This window comes from Aethalodelphis obliquidens, unplaced genomic scaffold, assembly GCF_003676395.1.
Source record: "Aethalodelphis obliquidens isolate GAN/ISIS:26980383/991018 unplaced genomic scaffold, ASM367639v1 scaffold2, whole genome shotgun sequence".
NCBI classification, from domain to species: Eukaryota; Metazoa; Chordata; class Mammalia; order Artiodactyla; family Delphinidae; genus Aethalodelphis; species Aethalodelphis obliquidens.
The window spans coordinates 6668959-6695075 of record NW_020837946.1 but is presented as its reverse complement, the minus strand read 5'-3'; the positions used below and the strand labels follow the sequence as shown (position 1 = coordinate 6695075).

Genomic DNA, 26117 nt, shown 5'->3' with positions numbered 1-26117 from the left:
TTATGTTGTACACCTTAAACTTATACAATATGTCAATTATATCTCAATAAAACTGGGGGAAAAAAGGAAAACGAATCATCCTCTGGGGTGGTCTCCTCTTACTATACAACCACATGGGACCCTGGACACAATTGGTGACTTTTCTTCTTTTTTTCTTTTGGCCTCACCCTGTGGCTTGTGGGATCTCACTTCTCCGCCCGATCAGGGATTGAACCCAGGCCGCGGAAGTGAAAGCCCGGAATCCTAACCACTAGACCACCAGGGGACTCCCTACAGTTGATGACTTTTATCCAGGAAGATGGGGCACGTGGCTATGGGGTTTGCAAGCAGCAGGTGGGCTGCAGCCTCACATCATCCAGCCCCACTTCTCTACCTGCTCCTGTCTCTTCTCTCCTCTTCCAATTGCAGCAGAAGAGGTGCTATTTCTTCCATGGAGGTTCATACTGCTTACAGCCTGGGTCATGGTCCACCACCTTCTTAGGGTCCTCCACCATCAGCCTCCCTCTGGGGCTATGTGCAGCCTCTCCCTCTCTACCAGTACTTGGCCTGAGCATGACAACAAGTACCCACCTCATGCATCTTAAAAACAGCAACAACAGCAACAAGAGCAACAAACTCCCTCTTGACCCCGTCCCCTTTCTAGCTCTCCTTCCTTCACAGCCAAAGCTTGAAAAAGAAGACATGTGCTCTCCAGCCACCTTCTCTCTTCCGTTCACTCTCAGTGCTCCCTCCTCCAGACCACTATCAGCTTTCCCTTTTGCTGCCAATGCAACCAAAGTCTCAGTGTTCTCTATAAAATGGGCGTAATCCCTAGCTCAAAGAGTAGTTGTGAGGATTAAGTGAAATAATGTAGTCAGTGTACTTAGCTTGGCGCCTGGTACATGACAATCACTACATGCCGTTTAATTGCAGGCCTTTCATCCTGCTTCAAATGCTTCCATGTCCTCCTAGATTCTTTAGGGTCCGGTCCTATAAGACCCTTTCTGGCATCAGCTTGCATGCCCATTTGGAGGCCATTCACCCACAGATGAAACCATTGGCAGTTCCAGAAGCATTCTCTTGGCTCTGGGCTTTGTACACACTGAATTGTTTTGCCCAGAAAGCATCCTTTCACCATCTAACTCCCCGCCCCCATCCCGATCACCTGTCTATGCTGTCCTTCAGGTGCTTCAACATCAATAACGCAAATAACCTGGAAGCCATAGAGATCCACTCCAGGATACGGCCATGAGGGGGCAGATACAGGAGATGATACAATGCCAACAAAAACTATCTTGAGTGTTCTTGGAAATAAAAATATGAGTTTCAGAGGCTTAGGGAAGAAGGAGGCTAGCCAGGGTCTATGCACTCACTCATTGGCGTACTTAGCAAATGTTGATTTAATTCCTGTATGTACCAGATACTATACTAGATACTGTGATGGCTGAAAGATGAATAAGAGAATTCTTACCATCACGGCAGTCACAGTGCTGTGGGTTAAAGTGGTGAGTGGTGGTGAACCCAACCCATGCTCTCCCACAAAGGGGGTTGGTAAAGAGACCTTTGCTGCCAGGGGCATTGAAACAGATAGGACAAGGACTGAGACATGGTCATCTCTTCCCATCCAGGACCCCTTCCCCCATTCTTCAGGGCATGGGTTCAGGTTTATCTGTACAGATGCTCACCTGAGAGGATTTCAGGGACTCCAGAACATCTGCCTCTTAATCAGAAATTCTTCTAACAAGGAGGAGAAACCTTTCATTCACAGCTAGAAATAAAAGGCTTAACATGCAAATAGCTGACAGGCGCCTCATATGCATAGGCGTAACTTTCCACTAAAGTATCATCAATGAATTCAACAAGTTTACCTGGTTGATATCAGACCTGGGCTTGATGGGAAAAGGTGGGGAGAACGGGGAGCTATCCAAGGGGTGGGAAGAATTCCTTGGAGCACTTTATGAGTTGAGGAAGGATCACAGCTTGCCTGCAATCCACTATGTCTGCCTACAGCCAAGCAGGGAGAGAGGAGGTTGTGGACAAGCTGCAGAGCCAGGCCGCTCCTCTTCTCAGGACTGGTCAAAATGTTTTGGTTGTTCCTAATTTTTATTTATTTATTTTTATTGGTTGCTACTGATTTTTAACATGAAACCTTAGTGTCCTTTGGCCATTTAGAATCCATACCTGTTCTCCCCACAGGTGACCATCTACTTGGGGAAGAGAGACTATATAGACCATGTTGACCAAGTAGAGCCTGTGGGTAAGTTGAGTTTGGGGTGAGTTTTTTTTTTTTTAATTAATTTATTTATTTATTGGTCGTGCCGCGTGGCATGCGGGATCTTAGTTCCCCGGCCAGGGATCGAACCCATGGCCCCTGCAGTGGATGCGCAGAGTCTTAACCACTGGACCGCCGTGGAAGTCTCCTGGGGTGAGATTTTAACGCTGGTTTTCCTTTAAGTCATCAGACAACCACTAGTTTTGTGTTATTTAAATTGACTTCATTAATAATCTAATCAAAGAAATGCAAATTAAAACATCATCAAGGTGCCACTGGCTGATTGGAGACAAATTTAAATGAGACAAAGGACTCATTTCTAGATAAAGAACATTCAAAACTCACCAGTTAAAAAAAAAATCCAATTAGAAAATAGACAAACAACATGAAAAGGCATTTCATTAAAGAAAATATATAGGTGGCAAATGAGCACATAGAAGAGTGTTCAACAACAACAACAACAACAAAAAAGAAAAATGTTCAGGACTTCCCTGGTGGCACAGTGGTTAAGAATCCGCCTGCCAATGCAGGGGACACGGGTTCAAGCCCTGGTCCGGGAAGATCCCACATGCCACAGAGCAACAAAGCCCGTGCACCACAACTACTGAGCCTGCGCTCTAGGGCCCACGAACCACAACTACTGAAGCCTGCACGCCTAGAGCCCATGCTCCATAGCAAGAGAAGACACAGCGATGAGAAGCCCATGCACTACAATGAAGAGTAGCCCCCGCTCACCGCAACTAGAGAAAGCCCGCGTGCAGCAACGAAGACCCAGCGCAGCCAAAGAAAAAAAAAAGACCTGATTTCATTTCTAAAAAAAAAAAAGAAAAGAAAAATGTTCAACAACATTAGTTGTTAGGGAAATGCAAATTAAAACCACAATGAAATATCATTATATGCCTGTCAGAATGGCTAAAATTAAAAATAGTGACCATACCAAACACTGGCAAGGATGTAGAGAAACTGTATCACTCGTGCCTTGCTCGTGGGAATGGGAATGTAAAGTGGAGCAGCCACTCTGGAAAACAGTTTGGCAGCTTCTTTAAAAGCTACACATCCACTTCTCATGTGACCCAGCAGTTGCATTCCTGGACATTTATCCCAGAGAAATGAAAACTTACGTCCACACAAAACTTGTACGTGACTGTTCACAGCAGCTTTGTTTGTAATAGCTCCAAACTGGAAAGAACCTAAATGTCTCCAGTAGGTGAATAAGAGTAAACAAGCTGGGGCACATCCATGCCTTGGAACACTACTCAGCAGTGAAAAAGATTGAACTACCAATCCATGCAACAGCTTGTGGGTCTCAAGGATACTGTAATGAGTGGAAAAAGCCAATCTCAAGAGGCCATGTACTGTATGATTCCATTCATATAACATCTTAGACATGACAATGTTATAGAAAAGGAAAACTGAACAGTGGTTGCTGAGGGCTAAGGATGGTGGGGAGAGGCAGCTGGGCGTGACTACAAAGGGATAGCCCAAGAGGGAGATCTTTATGGTGAGGGAACAGTTCTGTATCCAGATCGCAGTGGTGGTACACAAATCTCCATTTGATAATATGACTTAGAACCATACACACATTGTACCCATGTCAACCTCCTGGTTTTGAGATTGTACTGTCATTATCTAAGATGTAACCATTGGAAGAAACTGGATAAAGGATACCTGGGGACCTCTCTGTACTATCTTTGTAAATTCCTGTGAATCTATAATTACTTCAACTCAAATTGTTCTTTTTTTAAAAAAAGAGTGTAAAAGACTGGCATTTTTAGGCACTAGGATGAGAATGTCCTTTGGCAAAACACTTTCTAGAAGGTCATTTGGCAGTATGTTATCAAAAGCCAAATTCAATTCTGCCGTGGATAGAGATTTATCTATAAGCGTGTTCACTGCAATATTAATTATAATGGGGAAAATCAGAAACATCCTAAATGCCCTAACAACAGGGGGTTGATTAAATAATTTATGGTGCCCCTGGTCAATGGAGCAAATGTGTGGCCATTAAAATGATTCGTACATGGGACTTCCCCGGTGGCGCAGTGGTTAAGAATCTGCCTGCCAATGCAGGGGACACAGGTTCGATCCCTGGTTCGGGAAGATCCCACATGCCACGGAGCGACTAAGCCCGTGTGCCACAAACACTGAGCCTGCGTTCTAGAGCCCATGAGCCACAACTACTGAGCCCACGTGCTGCAACTACTGAAGCCCACGTGCCTAGAGCCCATGCTCCGCAACAAGAGAAGCCACAGCAATAAGAAGCCCACGCACCGCAACAAAGTAGAGCCCCTGCTTGCCGCAACTAGAGAAAGCCCGTGCACAGCAATGAAGACCCAACGCAGCCAAAAATCAATCAATAAATAAAATTTTAAAAAAAGATTAGTACACATTATATGTGTGTGTGTATGTATGACTAGTATGAATATGTGTTTTCAATATATAGTTGAATGAGGAAAGCAGTTAACAACATATATAAAAAAAACATTCATATAAATGTATATACATCTGGAGGGCTTCCCTGGTGGCCCAGTGGTTGAGAATCTGTCTGCCAATGCAGGGGACATGGGTTCGAGCCCTGGTCTGGGGAGATCCCACACGCCGTGGAGCAGCTAAGCCTGTGCGCCACAACTGCTGAGCCTGCGCGTCTGGAGCCTGTGCTCCGCAACAAGAGAGGCCGCGATAGTGAGAGGCCCGCGCACCGCGATGAAGAGTGGCCGCCACTTGCCACAACTAGAGAAAGCCCTCACACAGAAACGAGGACCCAACACAGCCAAAAAAATAAAAATATACATAAAAAAAGAATATTAAAAAAAATGTATATACATCTGGAAAATCATTCTGTACCGATATGTTGACAATGGGTATCTCTGGGTATCTCAAGTGGAGGTGGCTTTGTTTTCTCTTTGCTTAGCTTCCCTTTCTAGTTTTCCTGTAATGAATATGGATTACGTGTGATATATATATGTATACACACACACTTCAAGAAGCTTCCAGTCTCTTTCACATCCGCCACCCTCACTCTTCTCTCTCTTTTGGTTTAGATGGTGTCGTGCTGGTGGATCCTGAGCTTGTGAAGGGAAAGAGAGGTGAGGCAGAGCTCGTCGTCCTCCAGGGAGCGGTGGTCTGGCTGCGGGAAGGGGGCGTGTGTGTGCAAGGAGGGGCGGGGAAGCTCTGGCACACCCATTCTCTCTGCCAGGCCCTTGCACCCACATTCCCTCATACGATCCTCAGGACACGGGCCCTGTTCCCACCAGAGCTCACTGTCCGCATCTTCCAGATGGAGGTGAAGACTCGGGGAAGCCACTTGTCAGAGGTGGCAGGATAAGGAACGGCAGACAGAGCCCGGAGCCCCAGTCTGCAGGCTCTGCGGACTGCCTGCTTGCCCCGTGTCCTGCCGTTCTATGTCAGGGCAGACTCAAGAGGGCTCCTTTCTGGGTTTATACGAAAAGCGGGGAATTGAGGCTGCGGGAAGGCAGGGTTTTTATGCTGAGCCTGGTGTTCTGGACCACGGCAGCACAGCCCCGTCAAAGATATCTGGCAGTTGCGATGTGTGGCAAGCAATTTGGTACTAATAACAGTTGTGTAGGGAGTTCCCTGGCGGTCGAGTGGTTAGGACTCGGTGCTCTCATTGCCGGGGCCCTGGGTTTGATCCCTCGTCAGGGAACTAAAATCCCATAAGCCGTGCCATGTGGCATGTCAAAAACAAACAAACAAAAACCAGTCGTGTAAACTAAATTGGAACCAAGTTATCCTTATGATAATGTCACTGACTCAGTTCCATTCTAAATATGCCTTTTAGAGTGGTAGCTACCAGCACCCAACAAGGAATTGTTCCTAACCCTGGACGTGCCCATGGAGTATGTCAGATGTAGGGCCCACAGCATCCAGGGGACGTGGCAGAAACAGGCTGAAAATCGCCCCCCTCTGCTGTCTCCAGCTTCCTCCTGGGTACTCTGCTCCTCTCTTACACCAGGCGGAGCCCAGTTCCAGCCCCTACAGCCCATGCCCTTGGCCAGGAACGCGCTGCCTGGAGAGGGAGGCATAAAACCAGGTCATCTCTGGGCACCTTCCTCTTACAAACGTTGAATGAGGGATAAGCAAATGATCAGTGGCTCTTCTGAGCTTAGCGCCGAGGGACAATTACTCTTGAGGCAGACACAGACAAAATCCTCAACCAACAGCTACCAAGGACTTGGGGGGACCACTTCGTGTGGTTTTATTTACCACATTAAGGACAGTTGTAAACAGTCCATCCTCAAAACATGTGTAGTTTCATATAATTCTTTTGGTCCACTGGGGGCACAATTTACATCTGTTTAACCACAGTGAATTTTCAGAAGCGCTGATTGATTTAGAGAAAGCTCAATTAAGTTTCTGAGCAGTGTGAAAAGAAGGCTTCCTCTCGGAGTTGGTTTCACCGCTCCACCTGGTCCCTGAGCCCCTGCTCAGTTCCCTCGAGGCCCCGTCCAGCTCAGGCACTCGTCTGTTTTACTCTCTAGCACGGTTTCCCTCTGCTTTTCTTTTTTTTTTTAAATAAATTAATTTATTTATTTTGGGCTGTGCTGGGTCTTCGTTGCTGCGCACGGGCTTTCTCTCTAGTTGCCACGAGTGGGGGCTGCTCTTCGTTGCGGTGCGTGGGCTTCTCACTGCAGTGGCTTCTCTTGTTTCAGGGCACAGGCTCTAGGCGCACAGGCTTCAGTAGTTGTGGCTCGTGGGCTCTAGAGTGCAGGCCCAGTAGTTGCGGCGCACGGGCTTAGTTGCTCCATGGCACGTGGGATCTTCCCGGACCAGGGCTCAAACCTGTGTCCCCTGCACTGGCAGGCAGATTCTTAACCACTGCGCCACCAGGGAAGCCCTTCCTCTGCTTCTTACCTTCGCTCTCAACTCCATCCAGACCTTCCGCCCTCAGAACCCAAGCGACCTCACACTGTTTAAAAGCCTCCTGAGTTCACTGAACTGGTACATCAAGAGGAGGGGGTGGGAGAATGAGGGAAACAGTAGAGGCAGGAGGCTAAATAATGTGGCTCATGGGAGGAGCCTCCCAGCACTCAGACACTGGCCCTTTCGAGTCATTGACGCAAGCCAGAGGGAAGGGCCAGCTGGGTAGTAATGTTCTCAGGTCCTTACTGAGATGCTGAAGGTGGGATGTTGAGACTGGTAGGCAGTGTCAGCCCAGGCAGGGGTGCCAAGCCCGCCAACGGGGCAAGCCTACCCCCTCTTGTCTCCCTTCCAGTGTATGTCTCCCTGACCTGCGCCTTCCGGTACGGCCAGGAAGACATCGATGTGATCGGCCTGAAGTTCCGCAGGGACCTGTACTTCTCCCAGGTCCAGCTGTTCCCTCCTGTGGGGGCCTCGGAAACCCTCACGAAGCTACAGGAGAGCCTGATCAAGAAGCTAGGGGAGCACACGTACCCCTTCCTGCTCAAGGTGGGTGACGACTCGACCCTCCACTTCCTCGCACGGCTTCCTTCACCCACCACACCTTATGATGGGATCAGCAGCGAAGGCAAGGGGCCAGAGTAATGACGTCACATTTGCGGGCCTGCAAATTGCACCCTTGGAGGAAATTCTAGATTGCACGGGCTGTGATTGTCTTTTTTTAAGTCCTTGAAAACAGCCTCCCGGCCTTGGAAGGCACCGTTTCAACCTACGGTTTAAATATTTGCCTGCATCCGACCACCTAATTATATGTGCATGTTATGCCTTCACTTGCTCGGCTATAAAAAGAAAGAAGTGCCCCTCGGTTGCCTCAAGGAGTTTCTAAGCAGGAAGGAGTCCCTGCCAGACAGGAGACCTTAGTGAAATGAGTCATCCTCTGTAGCCTTGACCAGAGCTCAGTGGGTCACTGTAGAGAAAGCCCTTCGCCCCTCTCGTGGCCTGAGTCTCCCCTGATGGAACCTGGCTACCACGGAGCCAGCGTTCCTGCCTCTGAAGACTTGGGCCTGAGCTCACTGTCGGGGTAGCTGCTGTCACCCTCTTCACTCGTGTGTTCATGGGTCTTAAGATTATATATTCCTCCAAAGTTATATGGTTCAGGCTTAAAAAGGCAGGAAATTCTGACACAAGCTACAACATGAATGAACCTTGGAAACATTATGCTAAGTGAAATAAGCCAGCCACATAAGGACAAATACTCTGTGATTTCACTTATATGAGGGACCCAGAGGAGTTCGTAGAGACAGGAAGTAGAATGGTGGTCTCCAGGGAATGGGGGAGGATGGAATTGGGTTAATGTTTAATGGGTGCAGAGCTTCAGTTTGGGGTGATGAAAACGTTCTGGAAATGGGTGGTGGGGATCATTGCAGGACAATGGGAACGTGCTCAATGCCACTGAACTGTACACTTAAAATAGTAAGTTTTATTTAGGGATGGATATATATTTTTTTTTTCTTTTTTTTTTGGCCATGCTATGCAACATGTGGGATGCAGGATCTTAGTTCCCTGACCAGGGATGGGACCTGTGCCCCCTGCATTGGGAGCATGGAGTCTTAACCACTGGACCACCAGGGGAGTCTCTATGTTAGGTATATTTTATAACAGCTTTAAAAAAAAAATCACTTAAAGTTTTGTGGTCCTGGGTGCTCCCATGTGCTGGGACTGGGAGTTTGAAGTGACAGAACCTTTTGGAGATAACATGTCAACATGTATCAAAACCTTAAAAATGTGATTTCGACCTGACCGTTCCCTTTCTAATAGTGTAGCCTATGGAGTGAATGGACTAAAACTGTGCTAAGGTGGCTGAAGGATGTTTATGCAGCCTTGGTGACAATGGCAACAAAGTAAAGGCCACTTGATGGAGGGCAGCCAACAAAGGAAATGGGCTGAATTCAATGTGGTGTCACGGGGGAATTCCCTGGTGCTCCAGTGTTTAGGACTCTGCTCTCTCACTGCCAAGGGCCCAGGTTCAGTCCCTGGTTGGGGAACTAAGATCCCGGCAAGCCATGCGGCAGGGCCAAAAAAAATAAAAAGCGGTGTTACTGGACCCTTAAAAATGGTGGCGCAGAACTACATCTCCCAGCATTGAAAATGGTCACACTCATCCTGAGCAGGGTTAGGAGCAGTGATGGGAGCAAACTAGACTGCAGGACACGTGCATCACTTGTCTCATTTCTGTAAAACTAGACAGGCACATACGTGTTTGTGTGAGGCTGACCTGGGACCCTCGGGAGGCTGTGTTCACGCCACTCCGGCTGTTGGGAACAGACGTGAAGATGTTTCCCTTTTTCTTGCTCCTCATCTTCATTCTTCAATTTTTTTTGTTTGTTTGTTTGTTTCGTTTTTTGTGGTACGCGGGCCTCTCACTGTTGCGGTCTCTCCCGTTGCGGAGCACAGGCTCCGGATGCGCAGGCTCAGCGGCCATGGCTCACGGGCCCAGCCGCTCCGCGGCATGTGGGATCTTCCCAGACCAGGGCACGAACCCGTGTCCCCTGCATCGGCAGGCGGACTCTCAACCACTGCGCCACCAGGGAAGCCCCCATTCTTCAATTTTTGTGCGATGAAGGTAGAACACACGTGGAATAACATTCTCTGAAAGAAATGATCTGTTGTTTCTTTCCACAGTTTCCTGACTACTTGCCCTGTTCGGTGATGCTGCAGCCAGCTCCACAAGATGTGGACAAGGTTGGTTCCAGAAGAAATGCCAGGGATTCATTCATTCCTTCAAAAGACTTTTTCTTTTTTTTTTTTTTGGCTGCGTTGGGTCTTCGTTGCTGCACGCAGGCTTTCTCTAGTCGTGGCGAGCGGGGGCTACTCTTCGTTGGAGTGCGCGGGCTTCTCATTGCGGTGGCTTCTCTTGTTGTGGAGCACGGGATCTAGGTGCACGGGCTTCAGTAGCTGTGGCACACAGGCTCAGTAGTTGTGGCACGTGGCCTCAGTAGTTGTGGCGCACGGGCTTTTACTGTGGGAAATTGCAGACATATGCAAAAGTAGAGAGACAGTATAATGAGCGTATCACTTGTCTTCAGCAATTCCTAACCATGAGCAGCCCTGTGAGCGAAATAGTAGGTCTCTCCCCTCGTGGGTCTCACTTGGGGAGAGAAGCAGACAAAAACCAAATAGCAAGTCCCTCTGCAGCCCATCCATGGAGAACAAGAGGCTCGGAGAGCTAAGGGAGGACCTGGTGGTGCTTGTCCGGGGAGCTTAGGGAAGGCCTCTCTGATGGGGCAAAGGAGGGGCCACTCCAGCCTCGGGAGAGCCATCCAGGTGGGCGGGCGCACCATGCACAGTGGGTGCTGCTTGGAGAGCAGGCGGAGCTGGGGTGAAGGGTGGGGGCAGGTCTGAGAGGGGCGGGAGGTGCGGCCAGGTCAGGAAGGGCCTCGTACATGTTTCATGGACTGGGACTTTCTCTGAGCGAGATGGGAGCCACTGGCGGGCTCTGCACAGTAGGTTCTTTTTTTTTTTTTTTTTTAATTTTTATTGGAATATTGCTGATTTACAACATGTTAGTTTCTGCTGTACTGCAAAGTGAATCAGTTATCCATATACATATATCCATGACAGAGTACTGAGTAGAGTTGCCTGTGCTGTACAGTAGGTCCTTATTAGTTACCTATTTTATATATAGTAGTGTGTATATGTCAGTCCCAATCTCCCGATTTATCCCTCCCCCCCCCACACACAGAAGGTTCTGACTTGGGTTTGTAGAGGATCCCTCTGGCCACTGAGCTAAGAGTGGGGTTGAGCTCTGAAAGGCGAGAAGCAAAGGGGCCGTGTGTGCAAGAGAGCTGTGACCCCGGTGGACTGGGGACTCTAGGCAGGGAGGGAGGGCAGTGCGGACACGAGGAGAGAGGAAAAGGTGCTGGGGCCCAGGGACTACAGGCCTGAGGGAGTCACGAGGGAAGAAGCTGGAAAATAAAAAGACAGCAAATGAGGGCTGAGAATGGCAGATCGGTACCTGGATTACCGAGGGTCCAGGGCCATGATTTTCAACTTGGGGGTCCTACCCCATTAGTGGTTTGTGAAACCGGTGCGGTGGATCCGAGATGGCATTGAAGAAAGAAAATGGAATGGCATGAAGTGGAACAGCATGGGAGCTCAGAGCACATCGCACACAGCGTAGATAAGCGCTAGTTCACGAGCATTGCTTCACGTGTGAGCATCTGTTTACCGGGCCTCGCAGTGAACTTTCCTACTTACCATGGGCGGTGGCCTGAAACCTTTGAAAGCCACCGGGCCAGGAAAACAGGGATGTGGGCGGGAAGGTGGAGAAGGCCACTCAATCAGAGTGGGGGACACTATACCAGCCAGAGGGCCACCCTCCCCTCTGTCCCTGGGGAGGAGACATCAGTGCAGCAGGGGCCCTGTGGGCCTCACAGCTGAGGAGGCCTGGGAACTGGGCTAGTATAAAAGGAGAGAGAGGCGTCAAGCATTTCAGAAGGAAGGAACAGCACGTGCCCAGGGTAGACAGGTGGAAGGGCTTGGCTTCTGCAGGGGGCAGCAGGAGGTGGGGGTGGAGGGGGCTGAGCAGAGAGGAGGCGTGGCCAAGAGCTCCAGGTGCTGGAGCGTAACGATGTGTATTTATTTTCAACCCAGGTTTTAGAGTTGTTGCGATTCCACAGTTTTGCAGAACCAGTAAGACTGTGGCTTATGCGCTACTGTCACTCTGTGGGCAGCTGGTGGAGGGCCCATCCCCGGCCTCTGTGCCCTCACCCCTGCCCCGCACACCTCATGTTAACACAACAGAGGAACGAGGTCACGGGGGATTCACTCTGGGGCTGGGGGCTGAAGGGGCCCGCAGATGCATTTGTTCCATCCATGCAACATTTTTTAATCTAGTTAATTTAAAAATAAGGAACCTTCATTCCAAATTCTATTTCCAGCTTCTTTTCAAAAGTTGGGAGAGCTGCCAGCACCGGGTCCCCGTGGCAGCCTGGCCACGCCTGGCTGCAGCGGCAGAGCAGCTGCCCGCTGGCGTAGGGCACTGGAGCCCCAGCACAGGCGGCCACGGACCCCTGCCAGCCCTGTGACCACTGCTCCCGCCCCTGCTGTAGGCAGTGGACCATCAGTTACACGCACACAGGGTCACTTCTGAGAAGGACAGCTAAATGGGGGATGGGCTGGCCGCCGTGCAAGGTGGTGAGAGGCTAGGACCATGCTCTGCAGCTACTGGCGGGGCTCATCCTGCTGGCTGGGGGACCTTCACTGGGGCCTTGGAGCCCGTGGCGCTCTCCTCGAGCAAATGCCACTATTTCATCACTAGCACACTTCCAAAGCTAGTCATAATGGTGCAACTCCGAAAAGGATATGGCCAAGACAGAAAAAGAAGTAGCCACGTAACATCCCCTGCGGGAGCTGTGACCCCCATCCTGGCTCCCGGAAGGGAGGTGCTGACCGCAGCCCTGTCTGTTCTCTTGCCCCTGCAGTGCTGTGGGGTCGACTTCGAGGTCAAAGCCTTTGCCACACAAGGCACAGATACGGAAGAGGACAAAATTCCCAAGAAGTAAGAGTGTAGCTGTGGGAATATGTGAGGGTGTGGGGAAGGGCTGGGGATAAGAGACCACCCCTCACTTTATGTCCCAGTGGCAGAATCTTCCCACAGGGCCATTGTGGTGGGGTAATGGAGCCTCCCCAGGTCAGGACCGTCAGGATGAACCATCTCCACATGGGGTGGGGGACAATGGCTGACCATTTGGGAGAAAAAAAACAAAAGAAAATGACAGGGGAGTTGGCAACCTCAAGGGCTCATGTAAGTCCTTAAAAGCCTCCAGATCCCCTCTTTCTTTAGTTTTCTTCTTCTTTTGTAATTTCTTTGTTGCAGTAAAATATACATAACATGAAGTTTACCATTTTAACCATTGTCAAGTGTACAATTCAGTGGCATTAAGTACATTCATTACGTTGTGTAATCAGTTACACCACTATCTGCTATCCATACCCTAAGGTATCTATACCCCAAATGCTGTCATCACCCCAAACAGAAACTCTCTGTGCCCATTAGGCAGTGACTTCCATTCCTCCTATACTCTCAGGCTCTGGTGCCCATTTTTTTGTTCCTGAACAAGGTTTCCAGTTGTGCCCTCAACACTTTCTCTACATACTCAACATTCACACCTATGGACACTTATACCAAACAGCAATAACAGGGCATCACATCTGTAGAGAGTTTTGAAGCCTGTCACATAGGCACACATCCCCACATCAGCTTCACCCAAGAGGAGGCCACGCCGGGGTCCTAACAGAGGGTGAGAGGGACCCTTGGAGAGCTGACTGGTCCACACCACCCACCAGGCCCCGACCCCAGACCTGATCCCTCTACTGGTCCATCCTGCATCCATCGGCAGCATCCCTGAGGGATCCCGGCCTGGGGATGGGCAGGGGGACCTGGTAGGCCGTCCTGAGGAGGCCCAGGCTCTGACCCGGGGAACCATCGGTGACTTTTCATCCACAGGAGCTCCGTGCGTTTACTGATCCGGAAGGTACAGCATGCGCCACGAGAGATGGGTCCCCAGCCGCAAAAGGAGGCCTCCTGGCAGTTCTTCATGTCCGACAAGCCCCTGCAGCTCGCCGTCGCCCTCAGCAAAGAGGTGACTGTGGAGCCGGCCTGGGGACAGCCTGCCAGGCCCTCTGCTGGGGGTGTGCTGCAGGCAGTCTCGGGGCCAGCGATAGTTAAAGCACCAACATTTGGGGCGACTGGCTTTTTTCATAATTTGGAGCCAGTAAACGTGACCCTTAGGATAGGACCAAACTGGCTTGCATTCCACTCACTGTGGGTCCCGACAACTTGGAGGTGGAGGGTTTCCCATACCCCCAGCCCAGGCTGTCTTTGCCCCCTGTCTGCCCCCAGGGGCCTCTTTACTAGTGTGTCATCAGTGGGTGTGGTGTTAACAAATTGTTTACTTCCCTGCAAACTTAAGTTTGGCAGTAACGGTGAGGGAGTGAGCATGTCATATGTGAAAATCACGGCCGAAAAAGATGAAACTGGCCAAGGCCGTCTCTGGTCGACAAGAGTCGTGCACACACATTGCCAGCAGACTGTGTGTGTGTGTGTGTGTGTGTGTGTGTGTGTGTGTGTGCGCGCAAGGACATGAGCACCTGGGCTAGATCACACAGAGTCACTGCTGGGCAAGCTCTACCTCTGGGCTTCCCCACTGATTTCCCCTCATTTCACTTATTCTGCCCCCAATAACCTCATGATTCCACTCAACACCCCCGGGGCTAACTCTGAGTGACCCTCAGGACTCGGGCGTTGGGGCCGGAGGCCCCATCATCCGCCTCAGCCTCCCACAGAGGGGGTAGAACCTGCTCCAGACCCTTCTCCACAGGAAACGTGATGCCATCACCCTGTCTTCCTTGAAAGTGTGGGCATTCAGCCACTTATTCCAGTTAAAGGACTGAGATGAATTTAACAAGATATGGCCACACTCTCTTCCCCTTTTCTGACGTATCTGCTGACTTCTTCAGCTCTATTACCATGGGGAACCCATTCCTGTGACTGTGACCGTGACCAATAATACAGAGAAGACGGTGAAGAAGATTAAAGTGCTAGGTAGGACCTTCTGCTCAAACCCGGACAGCAGAGTCTTCCAGGTTCCCAATCTAGTCATATTTCCCAAGGGTCTCTCCTCTGGTCAGTAAGGCCCCCCGGGGCCTTGGAACTGCCCGTTTGTCTCTGTCGTCACACGGCAGGACCTTAGAGGAGGAAGGTATCCTCTCCTGTAGCCTCGTGCCCAGCTTAGGGTTGTCTTCTGTCCTGGGACAGCATCCCCGACAGGGCATCTTCCCGTCCTTCCTTGTCACGCCTTCCTTGAGGGGCCCCTGTGCCAGGTCTCGGGGTAAGTGCGGGAGGAGTTTTCTTTCTGCACAGTGTAGTGGGGAGTCCTGGCCTGGGAACTCTGGGCTCCCCTGTGGGCTCGAGCTGTGCACGTCCTCTTGGAATTTAGCGGGCAGCCACGGCAGTGTTCCCGGACTACCTTCCCAGGTTTCGTTAGGTACTGATTGATCACACCGGACATGCTTTGTAAGTGGTAATCCCTACTGTCACTGCTACTGTTGAGTCGCCGTGATGTGATGGCCAAGCCTCCTGAACACTCAGGAGATGCGCCTCCCGCTTGCTGGTCCTACACACTTCCTCAGCTCAAAGGACGTCAAAGTGCACGAGATGCTCCTAGATCTTGGTCTTATATGGGTGATGTAAAAAAGACACGATAAAATGACCTTGGAGGGAGACCTCTCTGTTCACTTCTCCCTCAGACACTCGATGGCTGAGACAGAGTTAGACTCACAGTGTGTTAGGGTGACCAACCATCCTGGGTTGACCAGGACCAAGGACGCAGGACTTTCAATGCTAAAATGGGGCCAGTCCCAGGCAGACCAGGATGGTTGGTCACCCTAAGTGCCGTCTACCACGTTCCTCTTTCCCTCTTATCCATCATAGAGAAGACTCAGGAATTTGCTGCATACACACTAAAAAATTCTAGATTTTTCTTGATGCTAATATACATGCTTACTTTATGGCTTTGTTTTTATGTTGGTTTAAGTTCCTATGCCTTTAAGTCTTTGTAGGACCTGGCATTATTTGTTTAGCATGTTGTATGTAGTGTCAATACAGGATTCCACAAAGCAGTAGGATTGAGAAAGTATCATTTGATACTTAAATTTTAAATTATTTCTCAAAGTTTTATGAATCCTAACATTCGAAGCCCCTAATTTTTGAAAGAAGCTGTTGAATTTCTGAAGCAAGATGTTAAGAACTTTCTATAGGTCGAGTACTGTGCTGAGTGCTTCACACAAATTGTTTTTCTGATTCTCAAATTTGATTTTAATGGAGATTAAAAATCATCTTTTTAATCATCACAACAACCATATAAGTTAGATGCAATTATCATTCTCGTTTTGCTTATGGGGAAATTGAGGCTTAGAGGAGCTCAGTAATTACCCCACAGCAGATGGCTAAGCTGGGATGTGAACCCAAGTGGTCTGGCCCCAGAGCCCACCTTCCTATCCACCATGCTACACCCACAAATCAACCCTGTGCAGCCTCCACGTGGTTTCTAGCTTGGACACCCGAAGGATATGCTCACTGAATAAGATAGAGAAGGTTGGAAGGGAGTGTATTTGGGGAAAGAGAGCACATGGTGAGTTTTGGGACACCGGGAGATTGTGTGTTTTGGAAGGATACCCACAGATGTGACCTGAGCTCAGCAGGGAGGATGAGTCTCCCAGGAGGTGCAGTTTTAGGAGACTGGCTCATGGGTAGGGTTGACACAGAGCAGGTTATTGGTGAATGGAAGTGGCCTGAGGACAGAACAGAAATCTCAGCCTTAAAGCCGAGCCTGAGAGGTGCACTCAGATGGCCGTTAGGGAAGACCAACCACGTCCCCTGGAAGGCACCACGCAGGACTCCGCACCGAGTCACCCTACCCTGTCCCCCTTTGCAGTGGAACAAGTGGCCAACGTGGTTCTCTACTCGAGTGATTGTTATGTCAAGCCGGTGGCCATGGAGGAAACACAGTGAGTAGTGGGTTGGGTTTCTATTTCCTGGGCGGCTCCAGCTTCTTGGTCAAGTTCCCATTTTGGTCATCGCTGAAGACGGAAGTAGAATGGTCAGCTAGCTCCCCAGCTTTCCACTTCCTTCCCCTGTTCTCACTTCAAGGACTGCAAAGAAAGTTAGCATCTTGATCCTGTGCTCGCTAACAAGAATTCTGAGAGCTGGGTCAAGCTAAGGAACGATGGAGAGGAGAGAAATAAAGGCTGAAATGTCACAGTGGGAATGTCTAGAACTTTCTATTGATCCTTGAATAAGTGGGTAGGAATTTGATACTGTTTCTGCCCCCAGAGCAGAAAATCAAATGACCTGTCAGCCCAGTCAAGGGTTCCCTATCTTTTGATCTTCTCCATAACTTGAAAATCTGATACCAGTGACAACTGGATTAGGATGATATATCAGTTCTCAGCCACTTGTTGTTAGTGACTTTTCTCCCTTCATTAGAGTAAAAAACAAATGGGAGGATTTCCCAGGTGGTCCAGTGGCTAAGACTCCGTGCTCCCAGTGCAGGGGGCCCGGGTTTGATCCCTGGTCGGGGAACTAGATCCCACATGCTGCAACTAATAGTTCACATGCTGCGACTAAAGATGCTGCGTGCCGCAACTAAGTTCCAGCGCAGCCAAATAAATTAAAAAAAAAAAAGATATTAAAAACAAATGGGAATCCTGTGATGGCTTCTTCGTGGTGGAGCGAGAGATCTAACCAGTTTTGCTTTGTGCTAGGCGGTCAGGTTCATGAGGCACACAGGCTTCTGGGGGTTATGCCTTCCCCCAGAGAGGATTGCTTGGGAAGGTGTTTTTTCTAAGCGTTGTTGTATGCAAAAAATATTATCACAGTTAGAGGAAGGAGGGTTCGGGGAGCGGGGTGAGGAAAGAGAGCTGATTCAGCAAGATAACATTACATGATATTTAAAAGGCGACTTCAGGATAAACTGTTACTTAAAGCAGATCCTGACCTAAGTTGACTTATAGGTCTAGAGAGGAGAGAGGAAGGAAAGAACCATAACTCACTGACTGTCTCCTTGGGGCCAGGCCTGGGGTCTACTCTACCTTTTAGGCTGTGTCCTTGAACATCCTCATGTCCTGGGCGTCTTCCTGGCTCACCTTTTGGCACGCGCCCAACAATGATAGGAGAAACTGGTCCCCAGCTGAGTTTTCCCCTACTGTACCCCATTACCTGGGCCTCTTGACGGCTCTTGGATACATTTGGCATCAAGGACTCCCAGAAAACTGGGAACCATCCTCGGATACCCTCAAAAGGGTGGGAGGCAGGGAGGTTGAAAGTGGGGCGTCTGGGGCCCTGGTGGGCAGGCCTCCTGGGAACCAGGTCAGACCTGACACCCAAGCTGCTGCCCACCATCCAGTCCCAATCCCAAAGGCGCTGGGAAGTGGCCGGGCGGGACTTTGGCCCCAGGCCTTGGCATAGGCCTTCGGCAAGGGCTGCTGCAGGAAAGGCCTTCGTCCAAGCCCCATCCCGGGGGCCCCTTCCTACTACAGCTACCTTTCCAGTGTAATTGGTGCTTCTGTCACTCTGCTGCCCAAACTAAGCTCATTAAGAGAAGTTCTACCAGGGCCCAGATGCAAGGATGTGGGCCACCTTGGGCTCAAGCAGGGTTCTGCATGCCCGGGGGCCTCCTGTGTGCGCTTGGAGGCCAGAGAAGACACAGCCGCCTTCAACTCCCCAGGGAGATGGAGGAGGGGACCCGTTCCGAGGGTGGCAGTGGGACTCCCCGTCTGTTACAGAGCAGGCTGGGGAAAGGGCCCGAGGCTGGCTCCTGGACAGTGTTTTCAGGGCCCTGGCTGGGCACAAGGACAGAGGGTGTGCCAGGAGCACGGACACGGCTCGCCTGGGCTCTGGGGTCGGAGAGGGCAGGCAGCTGCATGGCGGCTGTGGGCACAGGCCAGCGGTCAGCACGTGGGTGAGTGGCAGAGCCAACTCTCCAGCCTCAGATGCTGTTCGGTGAGCCGGGATGCTGCCCAGCCTGGGGAGACCGCGCTGCTCTGCCCCCAGCTGCACCCAGGCCCACAGAGCCGCCCAGTCTGAACAGCCCACAGTGGAGGACCCGGCCCTTCTCGCGCCCCTCCTCCCTGGGCACACGCTGAAACCTCCCGACAGTGACGACTCCCAGCCTGGGCTTGTTGCTGGCACTGGCCAGTTGGCCCTGCAGCCCACTGCGTGGTTCACGAAGCCTCAGGAGGAGACTGGGTGTGGTCCCTGACTCTTGGGCCAGTCTCACTTCACCCCACAAGACATTCTAGAAATTCAGCAATCAGAACAGGCTGAGGGAGTTGAGAAACGTCCTAACGTTGCTGCCAGCCTGTTTTGAGACGTCACTAATGCTGTTCTTCTCACAAGGCAAAGGCACAGGCACCTGGACTGTCTTTCCCATGAGTCGCAGGGAACGTGGGTTCTAGAAAATGCTTGACGGCACACAGGGTCTCGTGGGGGCGAAGGTGGCTTCAAGGCTGTAAGAGCAGCCAGCTAAATCTGCTCTCTGTGTCTCTTCCTGCAGGGAAAAGGTACCACCAAACAGCACCTTGACCACGACGCTGACCCTGCTGCCCTTGCTGGCTAACAACCTCGAGAGAAAGGGCATCGCCCTGGACGGGAAAATCAAGCACGAGGACACGAACCTTGCCTCTAGCACCATGTGAGCCCCGAGACTCAGTGCTGCGGTGGCGCTGGTCTACGCCCCCTCCTCGTCCCAGCCCTGGGCTCGCGGCCTGCACACGCAGCCTGGTGGCAAAGCACGTGCTCGGGGCCCCGGGGCCCCAAGCAGGGACCCCACTCCCACCCCTGGTGTGACACAGTGGCTACAGCTCTGGACCTTGTGCTGAGCCCCAACACCCCTGCTTGCTGTCTGGGCCACCCTGGGCAGATAACTGGAGCTGTCTTGAGAACCTCAGTTTTCCCGTCTGTAAAGTATGGGAGCGACAGCTCCTCAGAGAGAGGTTTTGAGGGTTATGTGAGACGGTCCATGTAAAATGTGGTGCCTGGCACACAGTAAGTGCTCCAGAAATGTCAGCTATTACCTTCAAAATCATCATTAGCTAGTGTAGAGCCCTGAGCATACGAACTGAGTGCCCCAGCTGGCTCCATGAATGATGGAAAGGTCGTTTATGCATTTCTATCAGGAAAGATAAAAACAGGAGGTCCTGAGGGCTACAGAGGTCAGTTCAATTTAAATGAAAATAAGCACTGATATGCTGACCCTGCTCAGAGAACCATGGCCGAACTGAGCCAGCAGATCTAGTAAAAACTAGAACGAAGCTTCTACGTCAAATAGCCCTGTCACTCCTCACCATCCTCCGGGGCTTCCATTTCCAGCGGTGTGTCTGCTGGTGAGCCCTGAGGGTTTGGGGTAGGAGCTGCCACCCAGGCTCGGGCCCTTCGCTGCCATATCCCCCTCCACCCCTGTGTGTTCCAAGGCCCCAGCGATCAGCTCCAGGCAATGCCATCGAAGAGCTCTTGCGTTTGCCCTCCCTGCCCCCGTAGCTCCGAGACGAACAGCGGGGTCAGCGAACGTTGGGCAGAAAGCAGGATCTTGGGAGTCAAAGGATTTTCTGAGGTTGATTTGCCAGTTGGTGTGTTAGATTCTAAAGCACATCTGTGATGCTCTGGGAGAGGGCCAAGCAGGGAGATTGATGCCCTAGATCCGTGAACTCGAGGGCAAAGGAATCACGACATCCACAGCAGCGCACTGCGTTTGTAAAGATCTTTTGTGGTTCATGGAGTATTTTATAAACATGCCAGTCTCTCCATGCTTTTGTGAGGAAGGTGAATTTATACTCATTTCACAGATAAGGAAATTGAGGTTCCACCAGAATGAGAGCTTCAGCCAAGGTCACCGGGTCAGTTAATGGCAGAGCAAAGCCCACCCCGAATCCCGAGCCCCCCTTTCACCCAGCGTCAGGGCTGCCTTCCAGCGCCCCAGACAGTGAGGACACAGCAGAGCCTGGATGACGCAGTGGGAAGAGGTGGGGTTGATTCACCCGGTTTTTGCTTCCCGCTTCTCCCCTCCCTGCATTCTTCTGTTTTTCTTTTCTGTTTGAGCAGCATAAAGGAGGGCATAGACAAGACCGTCATGGGGATCCTGGTGTCTTACCAGATCAAGGTGAAGCTCACGGTGTCAGGGTGAGTGTCCAGCTCCAGCACTCTGCCTGCTCTATCTTGGCCGTCAGTAGTCTGAATGATTTCATTCCTGAGTGACTGGGAGACAGAAAGCAAGAAAAGTCCACAAATTCTATCGATTACATAGCAGAGTTTTAGAGAGACTCTATTTGTCTAGTTTCACAATTCTACCTGATATAACATTACGGGGGAAAAGGTAGAAAAGCAGACTACGAAACACGTGCACTATTGGTACCACTTGGCAAAAATGGGTGTGCCTGTGCTCACATATGGAAGCTGATATAAAACAGGAGAATCAGTTGAGCGTCTGATTGTACTTTGGAAAAGACTGGCGGCTGTGAAATGAACTCGCAGGGCATCCTGGTTCACCTGCCTCTCAGGAGGCATCCATCCATGACGGAAAGGGCCTGCCTTTCCTCCCCAACGAGCAATCACAGGACTGGGGAGTCTCCTTTTCATACAAGAGCATGACTGTCTCAGAGTTCTGAGGAAATGGTTTCCCATCTTTTTTGAAATCAATTTCTTTCCATTTAAAAATCTTATCAGAAGGGAAAAACTCGACTTCTCATTTTCCTTTTCAAATTCCATTGCCAGAGGCTCTGGCCTTGTACCTTGATCAGCCTTCGGTAGTTCAGCCGTCAAAGCAAATCCATGTGTATATTCCATAGGGCTCAGGAGGTGAAGAGTTCCCCAAATTTTGGTTGGGGCAACAAAGTAGAACGTGGGTTGATTCTGCAAATTTCGTTAACACAGTGTGTGTAGCTGTGTTTCTCAAAGTGCATAGTGTTTTCTTTCATCTTCTCTGAGAGGATCTAAAACAGGGTCGAGTGCAGCAGTCAAGGTAAGTGATCAGCAGGTAGTTCACCGTGACCTTTGTGGCCCAGAGAGAAATTCTGGACCGAGGTTTATTCTTGAACATTAGGGCTTGAACCTATGTAATTCCTCTTTTTAACTAACCCACTTGAGAAAGAGATGAAATCACAAGTAGAGGAATAGCTGAGTTGGCTGTTAGGGGTGCGAAGATCCTGAAAGTTGTGAGTGAGGAACATGGCGGGCACGTGTCCAGCCTCTGAATAACGGCAAGTAAGGTTGTGTTACCACTGTGGAGAGTCACCACAGCCCTGTTTGCTTTTGTGTTTCCTAGCCTCCTGGGAGACCTCACCTCCAGGTAAACCCCTTCATCTTCCTTCTCTGCTTGATTCTCTGCTTGATTCCAAGATATCAAAGGGGACAAACCGGGGCTTCAAAACAGTGACAGTGAAGTCTGGTTTCCCGGCTCTCATGCTCAGAGGTCTTAGGAGATGATGCCCCTAACACCCTGCAGACCTTGGTGTGAGGTTGGGGATGTTCCTTTGAGACTGTAGCTGGGCCTGCACCTGGGTGAGGACACACACATACACACACACTCAGAAAACTGGCACACTCCTTGCAGCTGCCTGTGGGGGGGGGGGAGGGGGAAAATACACATAATGTGACGTTTACCATTTTACCCTTTTAAAAGTGTACAGTTCAGTGGCATCAGGGACATTCATAGTGTTGTGCCACTGTCACCACTCTCTAGCTCCTGTACACTTTTCCCATCCCAAAAGGAAACCCCTTACCTATTATGCCGTCTCTCCCATTCTCCCCTCTCCCTCATCCCTGGCAACCACTAACCTGCTTGCTAGCTCTGTAGATTTGCCTAATCTGGACATGTTATATGAATGGAATCAGGCAATATTTGTGCTTTTGTGGCTGGTTTCTTCCCTTGACATCATGTCTGCAAGGTCCATGTTGTAGCACGTGTCAGCACTTCATTCCTTCTTATGGCTGAGAAATACTCCATGGTATGGATGGACCACGTTTTGGTTGGTGGACATTTGGGTTGTTTCCACCTGTGGGCGATTGTGATTAGTGAGAGCAGCCATTTAAATCATGCACAAAGAGGCAGCAGGTAAGACAAGTCTGAGGCAGGCACTGACCTTACATATTCCTTCACCGACTCTTATCACCTCCCCTCACATAGAGCCCATGCTGTGCCTTCTCTCCTAGACCCCAGCCATATTCGGGTCCGCCAGGAGCGCCTTAGCAGCAGAAGTGCTTTGACCGAAGCAGTAACCCCAGGGCGGGAGGTGATGGGTCCTGGGTGAAACAAGGAGTAACCCTTGTTTCCCACACCCCTTTCCATTCTTCCTGTGCCTAGATTTCCCTTCCACCCCTTCCTGACTCCTTGCCTTCCTTTTTTAAAATTAATTAATTAATTAATTAATTTTCGGCTGTATTGGGTCTTTGTTGCGGTGCACGGGCTTCTCACTGCGGTGGCTTCTCTTGTTGCAGAGCACCGGCTCTAGGCGTGTGAGCTTCAGTAGTTGTAGCACACGGGCTCAGTAGTTGTGGTGCACAGGCTTAGTTGCTCCGTGGCATGTGGGTTCTTCCCAGACCAGGGCTGAAACCCATGTCCCCTGTATTGGCAGGCGCATTCTTAACCACTGCGCCACCAGGGAAGCCCTGTTGCCTTCCTATTTTAATATAAATTCCAAGTCGCCTCGAAGCCCTTTAGCCTCTGGAGTTGGGTAGACCGTGCTCATCCCTGTTCTGCTCTCTGCAGAGGGACTGTGTGCGGCCTTAGCACAGATTTAACACGTAAAAAGTAGTTACATTTTGCAAAGGATATTTTTCAAAGCTATCCTTATTCTCCAGGATCTCACCTCTTCTCTACCCATAATATCATGTCCCTGAAACTAATAACCAGGAGGAATGGGGACCTAAAAATCCTAGCCGCCTCAGCCTCTCGCAAGTGGAGTTTCTAGACCACATTCCAGGGAATACATTTAAAATTCCTTCTTGACCACTTCCTGATTTCTGCTTTGTTTTGTTTTGACTCTCACTGAGTCCTCTTTCAGCTGGGGCCTGGGGACCTTTCACGAAGCTCTGCAACCCCAGCTCCCAGCTCTTGGCTGTGCGTTTACAATTGTGTGCGTGTTCTCACCGCTCTGCATCCTTCTTTCTTTCTAGTGAAGTGACCGCTGACGTGCCGTTCCGCCTCATGCACCCCCAGTCTGAGGACCCAGGTCAGTCTCGCATTATCTTGCCTTTTTCTAGTCCTTTACCACTCACAGATTTATTACGTACTCACTGCTAGTCTTCCTTGACCGCATGTCTGAGCACAGGCAGGGCCAGGTGGCCGAGGTTCCAGGCCACCTTCAAGTGCCTGGGCCCCCCCTCCCAGAAATGAGTGCTCAGCTACTAGGTCCTGGGCCGGGTGGCTTGTCCACTTCCAGTGAGTGTGTGGAGGACGTAGCATCCCTGCTTGGGTGCGGGTTGTCTCGTTTGGTTTTATCAGGAATGATTTAAAAGCAGAAGCTTTGCTGTGAACAGACATGGATTCATTTTTTTTTTTTTTTTTTTTAGTGTTTTTGTCCTTGTGATGAGAAGTCTTAGGATCTACTCTCTCTTTTTTTAAAAAAAAATTTATTTATTTAGCTGCGTCTGGTCTTCGCTGCGGCATGTGGGATCTTTTAGTTGCGGCATGCATGCGGGATCTAGTTCCCTGACCAGGTGATCGAACCCGGGCCACCTGCTTTGGGAGTGCAGAGTCTTAACTGCTGGACCCCCAGGGAAGTCCCCAGACCTGGATTTAGATTTAAATAAAATTTGAGTGAAAAGTAAATTTGACCAAAAAAAAAAAAGTAAATTTGACAGCCTGAGGCTTTTGCATTTCATTTGGAAGCATTAATAGGAATTTAGAAGATGATGAGTGTTTCTGACGATGGCAGTTATGATGAGAATACAGAAAATACTGGAAAAGAGGGTCAGGCTGGGTTCCTAATACCTTGGCTCCTTTGAATTGTAAATCCGTCAGCTCTTGTATGGATGTTAAAAGTAAATTAAGTAATGGTTGTACAGCTCTGTGAGCAAACTAAAACCCATGGGCCTGTACATGTAAATAGGTAAATTGTATGATATTTGAATCAGATCTTAATACAGCTCTTTTAAAAGGGATAAATGAAGCGGCAAAAATAATGTAGGTGCAATCTCAGAAATTCTGAGGAAAAATTCTTCTCTGTGTGTTAAGGTGGCTTAGTTGGCAGGAAAGAAAAATGGACCTGTCTGGATGAGAACCCTCCCGAGTTATAGTAATTGAGAACATTTTAAGTAAAAGTGGTATAAACAAGCAGGGTTTTTTTTCTTATATTTTATAAAGAGCTTTTCTATGTTTTTAATGAAATGGCATTTAAACATTAGGATGAGGCCCATATTCATTTTGGCTTTGTCTCAAAACTATTTTGTCTCAAAGTATCTCTTCCAAATATTTTAGATTCAAATACTCAAAAACTTTTGGAAGTTTGACAAAAACTTCCCTTGGGGGAAAAATACAGTCTAACCATATTTTTTTTTTATTCATTTATGCTTGTATCATTAAAATACTATTTTTAACTATGTGAGATTGAGACACATTCTGGTCCCTTTCAAGGACATTCTAAAAGGCTATTTTAAAACTATGACCGGAGGAGATGTCATAGTTTGTGTCAGATCATTTTCTGGCCCCGTGAACAGACTTTATGACTTCACTTGGGGGAAGTGGAGTGATTCCTTTTCTGGGTATGACATTTTCATGTTCCAGTCATTATGGCCCTCATGTTGAACATATCATAACATCAAGGCTAAACCAATGATCTTTTATACTGTGAGATTTTGGGGAGAAAGGACAAATCACACCATGGCCTCAAAATTTTGATTTCCAGAGGTTTATGAGTCCCAAGTTTCATTCACAGATGCATGCTCACATCTTACCTGCCTGGTCCCCGGTGCCCCGAGTTGAGACGGGTAGATGCTAAGCAGAGAAAGCATAAGTTGGAGTTAAGAAACCCTGCCAGGGCCAGGGGCCAAGTAATTTGTATGTAATAAGTTCTGGAGAAATGCTACCAGAACTTATTACATACAAGGGTTGGGGGGGGGGGGTCCAGGATGGTTCTTGCCCAGGGTCATTTTGATGAGTCAGCCTCTCTGTAGGTCCCCTGTGGTTAGCAGCCCACACAGACACTTCCCTCCTGGTACTGCCTTCCAGACAGGCACAAGAGATAAGGGCAGTGGCTCAGCCCCGCCACAAGCTCCCCCAAACCCTCTGGAGCTGTGTAGCTTCACTTAGTTCTTCCTGGCTCACCATGGTGGGTGGTGAGGCGATTACACTAGGACTTTACTAGGTGGGCAGCAGAAAGCTAAAAACAAAAACAAGGGGCTTCCCTGGTGGCGCAGTGGTTAGGAATCTGCCTG

General features: G+C 49.8%; 1 protein-coding gene across 1 annotated transcript in view; it reads left to right on the top strand.

Moving 5' to 3' along the window:
* The window catches only part of SAG (S-antigen visual arrestin), a 36948-nt gene that overhangs the window by 8576 nt on the left and 2255 nt on the right, over positions 1-26117 (top strand). Inside the window, exons 2-13 of the mRNA XM_027118121.1 lie at positions 2176-2236; positions 5293-5337; positions 7485-7678; positions 9812-9871; positions 12613-12689; positions 13638-13773; positions 14651-14735; positions 16627-16699; positions 19246-19383; positions 20790-20867; positions 22009-22032; positions 23859-23914. Of these exons, the coding sequence (XP_026973922.1) occupies positions 2176-2236; positions 5293-5337; positions 7485-7678; positions 9812-9871; positions 12613-12689; positions 13638-13773; positions 14651-14735; positions 16627-16699; positions 19246-19383; positions 20790-20867; positions 22009-22032; positions 23859-23914 (1027 nt within the window). The remainder of the gene's footprint in view (positions 1-2175; positions 2237-5292; positions 5338-7484; positions 7679-9811; positions 9872-12612; positions 12690-13637; positions 13774-14650; positions 14736-16626; positions 16700-19245; positions 19384-20789; positions 20868-22008; positions 22033-23858; positions 23915-26117) is intronic.